Source organism: Arachis ipaensis, chromosome B01 (assembly GCF_000816755.2).
Source record: "Arachis ipaensis cultivar K30076 chromosome B01, Araip1.1, whole genome shotgun sequence".
Lineage (NCBI taxonomy): Eukaryota > Viridiplantae > Streptophyta > Magnoliopsida > Fabales > Fabaceae > Arachis > Arachis ipaensis.
The window spans coordinates 70,741,377-70,759,937 of NC_029785.2; the positions used below are offsets into that span (position 1 = coordinate 70,741,377).

At 38.8% G+C, this 18,561-nt stretch overlaps 1 protein-coding gene and 1 long non-coding RNA gene across 3 annotated transcripts; both read right to left on the reverse strand.

The window, feature by feature from the left end:
* LOC107618403 (cell number regulator 6-like) lies at positions 8,430 to 9,968 on the reverse strand. 2 transcript variants are annotated; one of them, XM_021120157.1, is made up of 3 exons: positions 9,849 to 9,968; positions 9,393 to 9,507; positions 8,430 to 8,672 (listed from the first exon to the last, which is right to left on the reverse strand). In XM_021120157.1, exons 1-3 carry the CDS (start codon positions 9,951 to 9,953, stop codon positions 8,533 to 8,535), a joined length of 360 nt encoding a protein of 119 aa, XP_020975816.1. In that variant the 5' UTR covers positions 9,954 to 9,968; the 3' UTR covers positions 8,430 to 8,532. The 2 variants fall into 2 exon arrangements, with proteins under 2 accessions (XP_020975816.1, XP_020975830.1); XM_021120171.1 differs by lacking the exon at positions 8,430 to 8,672 and adding an exon at positions 9,225 to 9,293.
* LOC107618407 lies at positions 10,472 to 11,171 on the reverse strand. The gene is made up of 3 exons (XR_001615226.2): positions 10,848 to 11,171; positions 10,603 to 10,664; positions 10,472 to 10,513 (listed from the first exon to the last, which is right to left on the reverse strand). It is a non-coding gene; the product is annotated as an uncharacterized LOC107618407 (long non-coding RNA).

Sequence of the window (18,561 nt, forward strand, 5' to 3'; positions counted from 1 at the left end):
GAATTTAGTGGCGGACCACTTGAGTCACCTTGAGCACATTAAATATGACTCCACTCCTATAGCTGATAATTTCCCATTTGATAACCTGCAAGCAGTATCTGAGGTAGTCCCTTGGTATGCACCTGTAGCTAATTATCTAGTTAGCCGCACATTTCCTCCAAACTTTACTAAGCATCAAAGAGACAAGCTGAAAAGCAAGTCTAAATATTATATATGGGATGACCCATATTTATGGAGATGTGGCGCTGACCAAGTGATTAGACGGTGTGTGCCTCAATCAGAATTTTAGTCCATTTTAGAGGCTTGCCACTCATCTGAGAGTGGAGGACATTTTGGCCCTGAAAGAACAGCTAGAAAAATCTTAGACTGTGGATTCTGGTGGCCTACTCTTTTTAAAGACGCTGCTGAATTTTGTAAATCCTGTTTCCCATGCCAAAAATTTGGTAATATATCCAAGAGGGATGAGATGTCTCAACAGATTATGCTTTTCTGTGAAATTTTTATGTTTGGGGCATTGACTTCATGGGTCCATTTCCAAATTCTAATGGTTATTTTTATATATTGTTAGTTGTAGATTACGTTTCTAAATGGGTGGAAGCAATTCCTACCCGTACTGATGATGCTAACACTGTTGTTTCCTTTGTTAGAAACCACATTATTTGTCGCTTTGGATCACCGCGAGCAATCGTGAGCGATCAAGGCACCGATTTTTGTAACATGTGACTAACAGGATTACTGAAGAATCATGGGATAATTCATAAAGTAGCAACAGCCTACCATCCTCAAACTAATAGGCAAGCCGAGGTGTCTAACAGAGAGATAAAGCGCATATTGCAGAAGATAGTCAAACCTCATAAAAGAGACAGGAGCACCAGGCTACAAGATGCACTTTGGGCATACAGAACAGCATACAAGACACCCATTGGGATGAGTCCCTTCCGCTTAGTTTATGAAAAAGCCTGTCATCTTTCAATTGAAGTAGAGCACCAAGTCTTTTGGGCAGTAAAGGAGTGCAACATGGGATTTGAGAAAGCCGGAGCTGAAAGGAAGTTGCAATTGCAAGAATTGGAAAGCCTTCGCCTAGAAGCTTATGAGAACTCAAGGTTTTACAAAGAAAAGATGAAGGCTGTACATGATCAGCACATCAAGAGGAAAGAGTTCCAACCTAGGGACTTAGTCCTCCTTTACAAATCTAGACTAAGGCTCATGCCAGGCAAGTTGAGATCAAGATGGGAAGGTCTGTATAGAGTAGAGAAGGCTGAGCCGTACGGAGTTTTTCACCTAAGTCATCCTTCAAGCTCTGAACTCATCAAAGTTAATGGACATCGTTTGAAGCTATATCATGTTGAGAAGGTGATGAAAAACAAGGAGTTAGAAATCTTCCTCCTGGAGGATCCACTCACAGCAGAAGACTGAGCTAGTAGAGCGTCCAACTTAAGGACGTTAAAGCAAAGTGCTAGGTGGGAGACAACCCACCATGGTATGATCGTTCCTTTCTTTATTCTTAGTTTTCTTTTTCAATAACTCTTCTCCTTATTAGCACATTTAGTTTGCATCTGTAATTGCATATTTTTATTTAAAAAAAAAGGGGGTTCGCAACGCGACAGCATCGCCGACGCGTCCGCATCGTAGGTGGCTCAGAAAGAATAAGAAATCGAACAGAAAGTCACGCTGGAGCGTGGCTGGAGGCGTGCCTTTGGCAGAAATCACCTCACGCGATCGCGTCACTGACGCATCCGCGTCATGCGGAAAATTAGCCTCCCACGCGTCCGCGTCACCCACGCGGACGCGTGACCTGAAAATCGACGTAAGAAAGGGTGTATGACCGAAAGTTGTGCTAGAGTGGTGCTGGACTGGTGCTGAACGCACAATCCTTACCACGCGGACGCACGGCTCACGCGTCCGTGTTATATCCCAATATAGGCCACTCACGCGATCGCGTCAACCACGCGACCGCGTCACCCTGGAATTTGGCAATAATGAGTTTTGAACAGAGAGTTGTGCGAGCGCGAGGCTGCCCTCGCGCCAGTAGCACAAAACGGGTCACGCGTCCGCGTTACCGACGCGACCGAGTCGATCCATCTGAACGCCAACCGCGCGAATGCGTACCCCACGCGTCCGCATCGCTAGCGCCGCACAGCTTACCCTAATCTGCCAACATATCTTATCTTTCTCTTCCCCTAATCCTACTTTTTCTTTTCCCTCATTAATTTCTTCCCCTTTTATTCTCCTTTCTTCTTTCTCACTTTCTACTTTCTCTCTCTCACTACCATTAACAAGGTTTTCTTTTCTTCTTCCCTCTTTACTTTTCTATTCTTCTTCTTAATTTATGTTTTCTTCTTCTTTTCTTTTTCTTTTTACTTGCATTATCCATGTTTTATTTTTCTTTCTTTTTCTTTTAATTGGTGTTAGATATTTAGTAGGGTCATTACTATTCCTTTTGTTTGCTTGTGGATTGTTAAGAACTTGTTTGGCAATTATATGTTAATTTCTAAAAGGGTTACTTGCATATTCAATTTATTATTTTCAATAGCTCACCTACCATGCATGCTATGTGTTTGTGAAAAAGCCCATATGGCATTGTGAACTATTTTTGGATTTTTTTTATTCTACTACTCTAAATGCCTGCTTTTCACAAAACCGTTTTTTATATTTTATTAATTTAATATAATTATTATTACAAACAGGTTGTTAGTTTGAATTCTGTGATAATTTAACTTGGACATTGAATGCTTGATCTATACTACTCATGCCTTTGCCTGCATGCCAATAAACACCTTGCATTCAATTGTCATCATATGCACTGGCTATTTTCCGTTGATAACTTTTCACATGTAGTCATGACCATGTATTAACATCATTTATCTTTTAATGTGCATTACTTACCACCTTTCCCATTCTCTTCCTTGCTCTATCCCTTGACATTTTGACATACTTTCTCTTTTCTCCCTTTTAGGATGGCCACCAAGAAAGGCAAGGAGAAGGCTACTCCCAAACCAACAGCAAGAAGAGGAACAAAGAGAGCATTAGTGGCGGAGCCATCTTCGACTGCAGTAAAACCCTGAACAAAGAGAATTAAGAGGATTATAAAGGTTGATGAAAAGGAGAAATCCTTCCCAGCAAAAAACACTGCCCGATTTACCAATCGTTTCTGTGAGCAGATGTTCCCCATCCTGGCAGAAAGGAGTTACAACAACGAATAACTTCTTATCCTCCCGACCCGTATTGCTGAATTTGTTGAGCCACAAATTGCATGAAGACAATGGGGTTTCCTACAGAGACAGCCACGGCAGGTTAATCTTTCTTGGGTAGTAGAGTTCTACTCCAATTTCCACCTGCCAACCCTGCAGTCTGTCTATGTCCGATAGAAGCAAGTCCCATTACAGAAGAGGCTATTCAACAAGCTCTAGATCTTCCCCCTACTCCAGAAGGACCAGACGCATTTCAAGAAGTCACACTCAAGTGCCAGATGTACCAATTTGACTGGGATGTTGTTCTCAGAGTTATCGCACTACCTGGCAGCAGATGGATCTACGGATACCATCGTTCCCGTCCTAAGGGAATATCGGCTTCTGCACTTACCTTGGAGGCTCGAGTATGGGCACAGATTATGTCCCATTACGTCTTTTCGAGCACCCACGAGTCCTCCTTCACTGCAAACATGGCCGTTCTACTATGGTGAATCCTTACAGACCAGCTTCTAAACCTACCAAGACACATCCGGAGTGCTATGGGACACGTACAAATGCGGGCAACTTACCTTTTTCCGCCTTGGTCTCAGATCTTGTCTCAGCAGCCGGAGTCTCCTACAGAGCTGGGGACACCAAAGCCATGCTTCCACGGGATGATCAGTATGTCCCTAACGGAAAATATATCAGACCTCCAATAGCCACTACAAGCCAGTCTATCGAACCGGCTGAAGACATTCCTCTTTCAACACCACAAGCACCTACAACCAATCAGCTGCTCCATCAGATACTCGAGAGGTTGGATCGGCAGGAACACAAAGCAAAGCTAAGAGAGCGCCGTAACAAGCGCCGATTCACATACCTCAAGAAGCTACTTAAAGGAAAATACAGAGACTCAGACACCCCGGACTCCACTTCCTTTACCAGCATAGGGAGCCATGACGGTCCCGACTGTGGAGATACTGCTGTCAGCCCACCTTTGTTCCTGGCAGATGGCACCGAGGACGGTGCAAAGCCTTAAGTGTGGGGAGATCGGTCAGTACCTGACTTCCAGAGGTAATTTCTCTTCCCTAACACCAATAAAGTAGGATATTTAGTTAGTTTTTCTTTTGTAGAATAGAATAAATTGCATAGTAATAGGTTAGTTGCATGCATGTTCTACTTGATTGAAAAGACAATAAGTTTCTTCTAAGACCCTATTTTTAGAACAAAATTTCACTAATTTTAATTACAACTTTTATGTTAAATCTGCTTGAAGTTATATTTAGAACATGGTTTTTGAGCTAAAAGAACACACAACCTGTGAGATTTGAGCCTTTATACATGGTAACATTATTTAACCATAATTATTTTGTTCTTGTGTGTTTACTTCTCTATGATTGTAATTTATATTTTGTTTCATCCTATATGTCCAATGCTTAATATATTTATATTCTTGCATATGATTGAAGCCATTATTTGTTTAGCTCACTTATCCCAAATAAGCCTACCCCTTAAGTTACCTTTTTTAGCCACTTTGAGCCTTTAAATCCCATTTGTTCTTTATTTTACCACATTACTAGCCTTAAGCGGAAAAAAAATTATATATCCCAATTGAATCTTTGGTTAGCTTAAGATAGAATTATGTGTCAATTAAGTATGGGAAAATTGTGGGAACAAAAGATAATAAGGGAATGTGTCATGATAATATAATGGGAATTTGGGTACCTACTCATGTAAAACTATAAGAATTAAAAAATTCTATGTGCATTGATAAGCTGCATTTTTAAAAAAAAATAAAAAAATATTCAATAATTAAATAAGGGGACAAAATTACCCCAATGTTAAGTTAAAAATTCAAAGATCAATGCATATATGATAAAATTGAAATAAAAGTTGATACATGAGTAAGGAATGTGAAAGAAAAATTTTGGGTAGCTAGGTATAAAATTTAAGTTATATAGAATGTACATATGTGTTAGGTGAAAGCTTGGGTTAATTAAAGATTCAATTTATAAGCTTACTTAGCCATATATATACCCGTACCCTTACCTTGGCCCCATTACAACCTTGAAAAGACCTCATGATGTTTGCATTGGTATATTAAATATTGTTGATTGGTTAGGAGAAGAACAAAAATTAGAAAGCATGATTAGAGAAGGACAGAGTGATTACCCTATACACTAGAGAGACTAGAGCATACATACATCATCAGTGAGGGTTCAATGCTTGAGTTCCATGTTCCCTGCTTTCATGAGCTATCTTCTTGCATTTTTATCTGTTCTTACCATATAAGAATTGAATCAGTGGAATTTGATTTGTGATTGTCTTGAAGAGCTTATCTTCTTTTAACCAGGTAGACAAGAATAATATAGGTTGCATTGCATTGCATGAGTTTTACATGTTCCTACTCATTTATTTTATCTCCTTCAACTAAGCATGAGGACATGCTAATATCTAAGTGTGGGGAGGTTGATAAACCATTATTTTATGGTTTATATTTTGTTTAATTGAGTGGTTTTATCATATCTTTATCCACTTATTCATTAAATTAGCATGTATTTATAATTCCTTCCCAAAAATACTTCATGGTTGAAAACTTGCTTCCTAGAGACTTTTAGTTTTGTATTTTAATTCTCCTTTATTCCATTCGATGCCGTGATCTGTGTGTTAAGTGTTTCAGGCTTTATAGGGCATAAATGACTTGGAGATTGGAAAGGAAGCTTGCAAAAATAGAAGGAGTACAAGAAATTGAGGAGATGACCAGCGAGAAGTGACGCGGACGCATGGCTCACGCGACCGCGCGACATAGAGGAAATTGCAGTGACACGAACGCATGGCTCACGCGACCGCGCGGATTGGAAACTGCACAAGTGACGCGAAGGCGTGGACGACGCGCACGCGTGGCAAGGCAAAACGCTGGATGACGCGAACGCCTGGATGACGCGATCACGTGACATGCGCGATCTGCAGAATCTGCAGAATTTCCTGGGGGAGATTTTGGGCCCTGTTTTGACCCAGTTTTCGGCCCAGAAAAGCATATTAGAGCCGAGGAACATGTAGAGACGAAAAACAACATTCATTCTGCATAATTTTAGTTTTAGATCTGATTTTACTCCTCCTCTAGGTTTTCTCTCTATACATTCATAGTTCTTAGGATTTTGATTTTATCGCTTTTTGGATTGGGATATTGAGAAGAGTTATTACCACTGTCAAGACTTCGTCATTCTAGTTTGTTTCCTTACTTGTCACTTACTCTTTCATGTCCTTTATTTACTCAGAGTTACTCTTGGATTATTTTTAGAATTTATTTATACAAGAGCTATTTTTATTTTTAATTGATCCTTTTGATTATTATTTATCATGTCTTTCAGTATTTCTCTTCCTTATTTCGTGAAATTTACATTCATAATGAGCGAGTAGTTCCACAACTTGATTGGGAGTTGATTGAATGGAGGACCTTGAGTAGGAATGCTCAAGAGAAAAATTATAATTGGGTTTATTGTTGGATTGTCCTCTAGTCACTGACACTAATCCTTTCCAAGGGGGAGGATTAGAACTTGTGAATAGAAATAGCTTTCCAACTTGCTTGTCTTTTGGTGCACAAAATTGTGATCATCAACAATGGTGCCAAAGACTTGGAGCTCTCAAATGTGAATCACACTTTGTCACAATTCCGCACAACTAACCAGCAAGTGCACTGGGTCGTCCATGTAATACCTTACGTGAGTAAGGGTCGATCCCACGGAGATTGTCGGCTTGAAGCAAGCTATGGTTATCTTGTAAATCTCAGTCAGGCAGATTCAAATGGTTATGGAGAATTGATAATTAAAAGATGGATAAAATATAAAATAGAATAAAGATAGAGATACTTATGTAATTCATTGGTAGGAATTTCAGATAAGCGTATGAAGATAATTTGTTCCTCTTGAACCTCTGCTTTCCTATTACCTTCATCCAATCATTCATACTCCCTTCCATGGCAAGCTTTATGTTGGGCATCACCGTTGTCAATAGCTACTTCCCATCCTCTCAGTGAAAATGTTCCAAATGTGCTGTCACCGCACGGCTAATCATCTGTCGGTTCTCGATCATGTTGGAATAGGATCCATTGATCCTTTCGCGTCTGTCACACACCCAACAATCGCGAGTTTGAAGCTCGTCACAGTCATCCCTTCCCAGATCCTACTCGGAATACCACAGAAAAGGTTTAGACTTCCCGGATCTCAAGAAGGACCGCCAATAATTCTAGCCTATACCACGAAGGTTCCAATCTTAGATTAGAAACCCAAGAGATACGCATTCAAGCCATTGCTAGTAGAACAGAGGTGGTTGTCAGGCACATGTTCATAGGTGAGAATGATAATGAGTGTCACGGATCATCACATTCATCAAGTTGAAGAACGAATGAATATCTTAGAGAAGAAGTAGGCGTGAATTGAATAGAAGAACAATAGTAATTGTATTAATTCATGAAGAATAGCAGAGCTCCACACCTTAATCTATCGTGTGTAGAAACTCCACCGTTGAGAATACATAAGAACAAAAGGTCCAGGCATGGCCGAATGGCCAGCCCCCATAAAGGTCTAAGATATCATAAGACTAATCAAAGATGGATCAAAATACAATAGCAAAAGGTCCTATTTCACAACTAGAAAATTGCTTAATACAGACAGATTTACAGACAGATTTGGTCCATATTACAGACAGATTTTTGATTACCGACGAAATTACCGACAGATTTTATCACTCTGTAAAAGCCTCGTCGGAAATTATTTACCGACGCATTTTTTTTCCGTCAGAAAATTACCGACGGATTTTTACCAGTTACTGACGGATTTTCCCTCTGTAAATTTTCCATCCATTTCCCTTAGGCGTCGAACTTTCCGACGGATTTTCCGTCGGTAATTACAGACGAATTTTCAGACGGATTTTCCGTCTGTAATTACAGACAGATTTTCCGACGGATTTTCCGTCTGTAATTACAGACGGATTTTCCGATAGATTTTCCGTCGGTAATTAGAGCCTTGGAAAACTACTCCAAACTCTAAATACAGACAGAAAATCCGTCTGTAAATCTGTCTGTAAGATAAAATAGAATTTTTTTTTAGATTTTTTAACTACAAAATAAACCTGTTTTCATACAAAATAAATATAAATTTAATAAATACAAATTTTTATCTAATTTGTATTTGAATATTTATAATATTTCAAAAAATAAACAAATTCATCGTATTATCAAACTAAAAGAAAAGTACTATAAACAAGCAAGTCAATATAATTCAAAATATAAACAAAATGTATTGATACATCAACTATAATCCTCAGTGTATTGTTCAACCGTACTAAATTTATCAGCTATAATTCATAACATTGTATTATATGAAAAAAAGTACATTATGCAAATCTCTACAAGCCAATCAACCAGTAGCCCGCGCATGCTTTGAGTAATGTCGTGTTGCTTTATATCTCTTAATGCAATTGGAAAAGGGCTACACTTCTTGCCTGAAAATATTTCAAAGTACTGCGTGTCAGTAAAAGTACACAACAGTGAAAATACATGAAAAATTGAATGCATAAGGACTTACCATGATCAGTACAATATGAAAAATTTTTAAAAGTTGCAAAATCAATTTCTAGGACTACGACTAGGAACAATTCTAATATACAATGCAAGGAGTAATGATTTCCATAGATCCCAACTAAGAACAATTAAGCTATTTTCAATCAGCCAATAAGCTATACAATGCACTAGTAGAAATGGGGCAACCCACTTCAGAGGAATTTAACAAAAGAATAAGGAGAGAACAAGAACATCACTTTCATATAATATATATAGAGAGAAAGAGAGAAGAGCGAGAGAGACAGACCAAAGAAAATAAACGTAGAAAGAAGGAAGATAGAAGGAAGATGGATATGAACTAGTATTATAGAAATGATGGGCATTGAAAATATGAACTAGTTAGTTAGTTGGTTCTTAGTTGTATATTAACCTGAATTGCAGCAGAAGCATAATTTTTGTGTTACAGTGATGCTGTCAAATGTCTATGCAACTCAGTTTCTGCAACTCAGTTTCTGCCAACTAGTCAGTACTCAATGAATTCATGGTCATGGATCCACTCTAGCCTATATAGACTTGGTTTAGATTATATCAAACTGAAGGCAATTACAGCACAAAAAAAATATAAACAGACTATTAACATTGACCATTAATGCATTACTTACAACTTTCCCTATCTTCAGTGCATCCAAAGATCCCAGTCGTCCAAGGTTCATCTGCCGGAGGTGAATAGCTTTGGGGTCGTGGCTGTCTACATTTAGGGCACTTGCGAACAGCCAACTGCACAATACCAAATCATTGTAGAATTAGGTTTAGATTGCGAATAAGAAGTTGATACACCTCCAAATGTTTTCAAATCACGCTCCGCAACCGTAATTCAGCATCAATTGCAGCTGCACCAGATGCATTTATGATTTACCCATGATTTTCCAAAACTATGACTAGAACTGCAAAATTCAAAACCTTGATTTACACGATTTACCCCCTTTGGGAAGAAAATAACATAACAGAAACCCAATATTCAAGAAGGAAAATGCAACAATAGAAAATGTGAAAGAAATAACTGATTCAAAAGTAACATATAATGGAAAAGGGAAAAAAATTAAAATTTGAAATCTGACTTGAGGAACCTCAATTGGCTGATTGAGCTCGCTAGGAGTGATATCAACGAGAGGCGCGTGATCTTTTCCCAGCTTCACATAACTCGATTGCTTCCTTTCCGCCATCAACTTATCTAACCTCAGAGAGAATATGAAAGAAACATAAGAAATAGTGGAATACTAGAGAGACAAGATTTGAAATAAATACCAGATTTGCCTACAATGGATGCAGCAAGTACAACCTATATAGGTGAAAAAAATTCAGAACATAAATTCAAAGTACAGCCATGAGATCAGATCGTGAGACGAGAAGAATGTGCTATGAGGGCAAGTGAATGAAGAACTCGAAGAGAGAATACAGAAAATAGAAAGAGAAATAGAGGTTACCGGAATGCGATCTGTATATTATAATCAATGAATATCCAACTGCAGCCAAGCAAAATTTTGTTACCGAAGTAAATTATAATCAATGAAACTAATGAACTTGCAGCAATAATTATAAATAGATAACAATTTTAGCATTAAAGCTTTACATCTTGGAACCTTCAGCCTTTTACTTACCAAGTAATGAGTACTCAATAAAGATTGGAACAATAGCAGTTCATCAGGTCACAAGAAGCAGATGAGATGGTTCTACTAACCAGTGGTCAGCAATTCCCAGCCTCAGCAACCTCTCTCTCACACCCCTACACAAAAACTCGAGTTATAAAAAGCAGCAAAGGAACAATAAAAAGACAAGGAGGTTTTAATTGAGTAAACGGTTCTTATAGCATACCTCGTAAACTGAGATTCTTGCAACATGTGGTTCATTCTGTTCCAAAAGAAGTTTCTTTTTTTCTGGGAAAGAGAATATCAGTCTCAGAAGAAACACTGCCCTATAGTAAAAGGAATTGAGTAAACTAATATCACAGCAAACAAAACTCAAGTTCCTATAGTAAAAGGAATGATGAATGAAAACACAAAAATCAGCACTGAATATCAGTGGTAACAAAGCATAGAATTCAGGGTTAGTTGAAGAACATGGCATGTTTGAGACAAAGCCACCTCGGTTCTCAATGATGCCCCGCTCAGTATTAGGTTCATGGTCAGTAGTCATCTGTACAGCCTCCCCTCCCCTTGACAGAACTTGCAACATAAAAATAATTAATTAAGAGTGAAATAGAAAGAATAAAGATACATATTACTACTTATGTACACATAAAAGAAAAGCACAGCAGTGAAGAAAACAGAGACTGAATCTGAATTCAAAAATGGAGACTCAATTGAAGATACTAGTATAATTACTACGAGCAGAAGCTAGTCACTAATGCCTAAACACCACAAAAGAAGCGAAATCAAAGCCAAATTGAGGCCTAATCAATTTTCAAAAGCAGTTCAGTCATTAGATCAAACACCTCATCTGCACAAACACAACATTGAGCACATATATCTACCTAATTATCCACTAGACTAATTAACAAACATTTGATGTGCATGTTAGGTCAAACCAACAAATAAGCAAACCATCGAACACTTGGTGTGCACAGCAAAACTCATAGAGGGAAGGGAAGAAGAAAAAGAAAAACTCACGAGTGTTTCTCTGAATTCTGTTTGTTCAGCAATCCAGATTAACAATCTAAACATTTCTCAACAAATAAGCAATTCTGTTTGCAAAATGTGCACACCTGAAAACCAAGCTCTCATAATCATTAGTAGAGAACAGAATGCAAAAAATCAAGAAATGAATTTGATTTCAGGAACAGGCAACAAATTTTCCACAACCCTATTTCCACAAATCACACCATTTATTTGTTAAAAAATAAAAGAGGAACAAATACTAGTGATAAATCAAAGTGATAATAATAATAATAATAATAATAATAATAATAATAATAATAACCTTATTTTTCCAGGGTTATCTAAAGTTGCGTCTAAGAGAACAACCCAAGCATCTTCCATTGTGTGCCTAGAACCCTTATCCTCAGCTGCATCAGCATCAATTTCGAAAGAAGCTTCGACAACTGAAGAATCTTTCGTCTTTGGCTTCTTCGAGGGAACATCAACAAGATCGTTGCCTTCCGAATCAGCTTCGCACTTTTTGGGTTCAACTTCCATCGTAACGGTTTTGCCCTCTGTGGTTTCGTCCATTTTCGCTCTTACAAATTCCAATCACGACAACAAAGGGTTGAAGGTTAAAATCATTGAAAAGTGAAAACCCTAAGCCTACTACAATGATCTCCAATCTCTCCTACTCACCTATAGTCTACAGTAGTAATAATTAATAAAAGAGGAGAAGAAGGAGAAGGTAGCTGCGGCGGTTAAGGTAGCCGGCGGTGGCGCAGTGGGTGAGGAAAGGAGAAGAAGCTCGTCGATGGAGAGGGGAATGCTAGGTTGAGCTCGCTTGATTTGGTGCTCTGAATGAAATAATGAATAGAGCTTGGGCACGATCGATCATAAAACGCAGAATATAACATTTTCGACGGAAAATTTTAAATTACAGACGGAAAAATCCGTCTGTAATAATTTAATAAAACACAGTGTTTTGTTTATTTAATTACAGACGGATTTTCCATCTGTAACCATTTTTCACGAAAAAAAATTAATTTTCCGACGGAATTATCGACAGATTTTTTTTCCGTCTGTAATTTATGCTAATTCATTTTTTTGTTTTCTGACAAAAAATCCCTCTGAAATTCCATCTGTATTTCCGTGGGATAAAATCCATCGGAAATATCCGTCTGTAATAACTAGTTTTCTAGTAGTGTTTATAGAGAACTGGTAGCCTAGGGCTATAGAAATAAGTAATTAATGCAGAAATCTTCTTCTGGGCCCATTTGGTGTGTGCTTGGGCTGAGCATTTGAAGCTTTCAAATGTAGAGACTTTTCTCGGAGTTAAACGCCAGCTTTTGTGCCAGTTTGGGCGTTTAACTCCAGCTTTTATGCCAGTTCTGGCATTTTGACGCCAGAATTTCTATGCTGACTTGGAATGGCAGTTTGGGCCATCAAATCTTAGACAAAGTATAGACTATTATATATTTCTGGAAAGCCCAGGATGTCTACTTTCCAACTCAATTGAGAGCGCGCCAATTAGGCTTTTGTAGCTCCAGAAAATCCACTTTGAGTGCAGGGAGGTCAGAATCCAACAGCATCTGCAGTCCTTTTTCAGCCTCTGAATCAGATTTTTGCTCAATTCCCTCAATTTCAGCTAGAAAATACCTGAAATCACAGAAAAACACACAAACTCATAGTAAAGTCCAGAATTGTGATTTTTATTTAAAAAATAATAAAAATATAATAAAAACTAACTAAAATATACTAAAAAGATACTAAAAACAATGCCAAAAAGCGTATAAATTATCCGCTCATCACAACACCAAACTTAAATTGTTGCTTGTCCCCAAGCAACTGAAAATCAAATAGGATAAAAAGAATAGAATATACAATGAATTCCAAAAACATCTATGAAGATCAGTCTAAATTAGATGAGCAGAGCTTTTAGCTTTTTGCTTCTGAATAGTTTTGACATCTCACTTTATCCTTTTGAAGTTCAGAATAATTGGTATCTATAGGAACTCAGAATTCAGATAGTGTTATTGATTCTCCTAGTTAAGTATGTTGATTCTTGAACACAGCTACTTTATGAGTCTTGGCCGTGACCCTAAACATTTTGTTTTCCAGTATTACTACTGGATACATAAATGCCACAGACACATAACTGGGTGAACCTTTTCAGATTGTGAGTTAGCTTTGCTAGAGTCCCCAATTAGAGGTGTCCAGAGCTCTTAAGCACACTCTTTTTGCTTTTGGACTACGACTTTAACTGCTCAGTCTCAAGTTTTCACTTGACACCTTCACGCCACAAGCACATGGTTAGGGACAGCTTGGTTTAGCCGCTTAGGCCAGGATTTTATTCATTTGGGCCCTCCTATCCACTGATGCTCAAAGCCTTGGATCCTTTTTTTATTTTACCCTTGCCTTTTGGTTTAAAGGGCTACTGACTTTTTCTGCTTGCTCTTTTTTTTTTCTCTCTTTTTTTTCGCATATATATTTTTTTCTGCAAGCTTTTCACTGCTTTTTCTTGCTTCAAGAATCAATTTTATGATTTTTCAGATTATCAAATAACATTTCTCTTTTTCCATCATTCTTTCAAGAGCCAACAATTTTAACATTCATGAACAACAAATTCAAAAAATATGCACTGTTCAAGCATCCATTCAGAAAGACAAAAGTATTGCCACCACATCAAAATAATTAAACTGTTTTAAAATTCGAAATTCATGCACTTCTTTTTCTTTTTCAATTAAAAACATTTTCCATTTAAGAAAGGTGATGGATTCATTTTCATAGCTTTAAGGCATAGACACTTAGACACTAGTGATCATGTAATAAAGACACAAACATAAATAAACATAAAGCATAAAAATTCGAAAAACAGAAAATAAAGAACAAGGAAATTAAAGAATGGGTCCACCTTAATGATGGCGGTGGTGCACGAAATTGTGATGTCCAGGTTCAAACAATCCCTGGCAACGTGAGCAACTTGGTACGCGCAATCGTGATTACACTTTGATTATGTAAAATTTACGGCTCTTTCTTTCCCTGGCAATGGCGCCAAGGACATGGTGCCAATACCATGGTTCACAACTTCGATACAACTAACCAGCAAGTGCACTGGATCGTCCAAGTAATACCTTACGTGAGTAAGGGTCGAATCCCACGGAGATTGTTGGTATGAAGCAAGCTATGGTCACCTTGCAAATCTCAGTTAGGCAGATATAAATTGATAATGATGTTTTCGAATAATAAATAATAGAATATGGATAGAGGTACTTATGTAAATCATTGGTAGGAATTTCATATAAGCGAATGGAGATGCTTTTCGTTCCTATGAACCTCTACTTTCCTGCTATCTTCATCCAATCAATCTTACTCCTTTCCATGGCTGGCTTTATGCAAGGGCATCACCGTTGTCAGTGGCTACATCCCCTCCTCTCAGTGAAAAATATGCTCACATGATCTGTCACAGCACGGCTAATCATCTGTCGGTTCTCGATCATGCTGGAATAGGATTCACCCTCCTTTTGCGTCTGTCACTAACGCCCAACAATCGCGAGTTTGAAGCTCGTCACAGTCATTCAATCATTGAATCCTACTCGGAATACCATAGACAAGGTTTAGACTTTCCGGATTCTCTTGAATGCCGCCATCATTCCAGCTTACGCCACGAAGATTCCGATTAAGAGATCTAAGAGATATTCATTCTAGCTTATTTCATGTAGAACGGAAGTGTTTGTCAGGCACGTGTTCATAGGAGAGAATGGTGATGAGCGTCACACATAATCATCACCTTCATCACGTTCTTGGGTGCGAATGGATATCTTAGAAGCGAAATAAGATGAATTGAATATAAAACAGTAGTACTTTGCATTAATCTTTGAGGAACAGCAGAGCTCCACACCTTAATCTATGGAGTGTAGAAACTCTACCGTTGAAAATACATAAGTGAGAGTCCAGGCATGGCCGAGAGGCCAGCCCCTCTGATCTAAGAACCAGGCGTCCAAAGATGGTTTACACTGATCAAAGATTCCAAATACAATAGTAAAAGGTCCTATTTATAATAAACTAGCTACTAGGGTTTATAATAAACTGGGCCCACTTGGTGTGTGTTTGGGCTGAGCTTGAGTGTTGCACGTGTAGAGGTCCTTCTTGGAGTTGAACGCCAGCTTTTGTGCCAGTTTGGGCATTCAACTCTGGTTTTGGCTCCTTTTCTGGCACCGGACGCCAGATTTGGGTAGAAAGCTGGCGTTGAACGCCCGTTTACGTCGTCTATTATTGGCCAAAGTATGGACTATTATATATTGCTGGAAAGCCCTGGATGTCTACTTTCCAACGCAATTGGAAGCGCGCCATTTTGAGTTCTGTAGCTCCAGAAAATCCACTTTGAGTGCAGAGAGGTCAAAATCCAACAGCATCAGCAGTCCTTCTTCAACCTCTGAATCGGATTTCTGCTCAAGCCCCTCAATTTCATCCAAAAAATACCTGAAATCACAAAAAAACACAAAAACTCATAGTAAAGTCCAGAAATGTGAATTTAACATAAAAACTAATGAAAACATCCCTAAAAGTAACTAGATCCTACTAAAAACATACTAAAAACAATGCCAAAAAGCGTATAAATTATCCGCTCATCACAACACCAAACTTAAATTGTTGCTTGTCCCCAAGCAACTGAAAATCAAATAGGATAAAAAGAAGAGAATATACTATAAATTCCAAACTATCAATGAAACATAGCTCCAATCATATGAGCGGGACTTATAGCTTTTTGCCTCTTGAATAGTTTTGGCATCTCACTTTATCCATTGAGGTTCAGAATGATTGGCATCTATAGGAACTTCAGATTTCGAATAGTGTTATTGACTCTCCTAGTTCAGTATGATGATTTTTGAACACAGCTTATTTATGAGTCTTGGCCGTGGCCCTATGCACTTTGTTTTCCAGTATTACCACCGGATACATAATTGCCACAGACACATAATTGGGTGAACCTTTTCAGATTGTGACTCAGCTTTGCTAATGTCCCCAATTAGAGGTGTCCAGGGTTCTTAAGCACACTCTTTGTTTTTGCTTTGGACCTTGACTTTAACCGCTCAGTCTCAAGTTTTCACTTGACACCTACACGCCACAAGCACATGGTTAGGGACAGCTTGGTTTAGCTGCTTAGACCAGGATTTCATTCCTTTAGGCCCTCCTATCCACTGATGCTCAAAGCCTTGGGATCCTTTTTATTTGCCCTTGCCTTTTGGTTTTAAGGGTTATTGGCTTTTTGCTCTTGCCTCTTGGTTTTAAGAGCTTTGGCTTTTTCTGCTTGCTTTTTCTATATATTTTTTTTTCGCCTATTTTTTTCTCTTTTTTTTTTCTGCAAGCTTTGTTCTTTGCTGCTTTTTCTTGCTTCAAGAATCATTTTTATGATTTTTCAGATTATCAAATAACATTTTTCCTAGTCATCATTCTTTCAAGAGCCAACATATTTAACATTCTTAAACAACAACTTCAAAAGACATATGCACTGTTCAAGCATACATTCAGAAAACAAGAAGCATTGTCACCACATCAATATAATTAAGCTAAGTTCAAGGATAAATTCGAAACTCATGTACTTCTTGTTCTTTTGAATTAAAACATTTTTCATTTAAGAGAGGTGATGGATTCATAGGACATTCATTTCTTTAAGACAAAGTTACTAACTACTAATGATCATGTAATGAAGACACAAACATAGATAAGCACTTATCATAGAAAACGAAAAATAGAAGAAATAAGAGCAAGGAATGAATCCACCTTCGTGATGATGGCGTTTCAATGATGTTCTTGAACTCTTCTATGTCTCTTCCTTGCCTTTGTGGCTTGATTCCTAGTGATTTTTGGTATTTCTATCCTCAGTTGCTTCCAAACTTAAGTGCATCCCCTGAGGTATCTCAGGGATCTCTTGATTTGCAGCCACATATTCTATCACTGAGCTATAGATCCTTTACATAATTGTTTTACCACACCAAACTTAGAATGTTGCTCGCCCTCGAGCAAAAGAAGAAGGAATAGATGAAGAAGAAGATGTGGAAAAAAAAAACTAGGATTATGAGGAGGGAAGGTGGGGATCCTGTGGGGTCCACAGATCCTGAGATGATCCTGTGGTGTCCACAGATCTTGAGGTGATCCTGTGGTGTCCACAGATCCAGAGGTGTCAAGGATTTACATCCCTGTACCCATTAGGCATGTAAAAATGCCCTTGCACACAACTCTGGGCGTTCAGCGCCAGGTTGGTGCCCATTTTGGGCATTCAACGCCCATTTGTTGCCATTTCTGGCGTTGAACGCCAGAACCATGCTTGTTCTGGGCGTTCAGTGCCAGGATGCTACCCATTTTGGGCGTTCAGCGCCAGAACCATGCTCTGTTCTGGCGTTGAACGCCAGGCAGGTGCTTCCTCCAGGGTGTGATTTTTCTTCTGCTGTTTTATTCCCTATCCCCTTTCTAGAGGATTCTCCGGTCTTAGGTGCCATCAATGGTAATGGAAAAACAAAAAGCTTATGCTTTTACCACACCAAACTTAGAATTTTGCTCGCCCTCGAGCAAGAGGAGAAAGAATAGATGAAGAAGAAGAAGAAATAGAGGAGAGGGAGAAAGTGATGTGGTTCGGCCAAGAAGGGTGTAGAGGGGTTGTGGTGTGTGAATTTGAAGAAGAATGGAAGGCTTTATATAGGGAAGGGGGGGAAGGTTTCGGCCATATGGGTGGGTTTGGGTGGGAAATTGGTTTTGAATTTTTGAAGGTAGGTGGAGTTTATGAGGTAGGTTTATGGGGAAGAGTGGATGGATGTGAGTGGTGAAGAGGTGATGGGGAAGAGAGTTTGAGGTTATTGGTGAAGGGTTTTTGGGGAAGAGTGTTTATGGGGTTGTGTGAAAGAAAGTGGTAAGAAGAAGTGAGTGGAGGTAGGTGGGGATCCTGTGGGGTCCACAGATCCTGAGTGGATCCTGTGGGGTCCACAGATCCTGAGGTATTCAAGAATTTACATCCCTGCACCCATTAGGCATGTAAAAATGCCTTTGCACACAACTCTGGGCGTTCAGCGCCAGGTTGGTGGCCATTTTGGGCGTTCAATGCCCATTTGTGTGCCATTTTTGGCGTTGAACGCCAGAACCATGCCTGTTCTGGCGTTCAGCGCCCAGAAGCTACCCATTTTGGGCGTTCAGCGCCAGAACC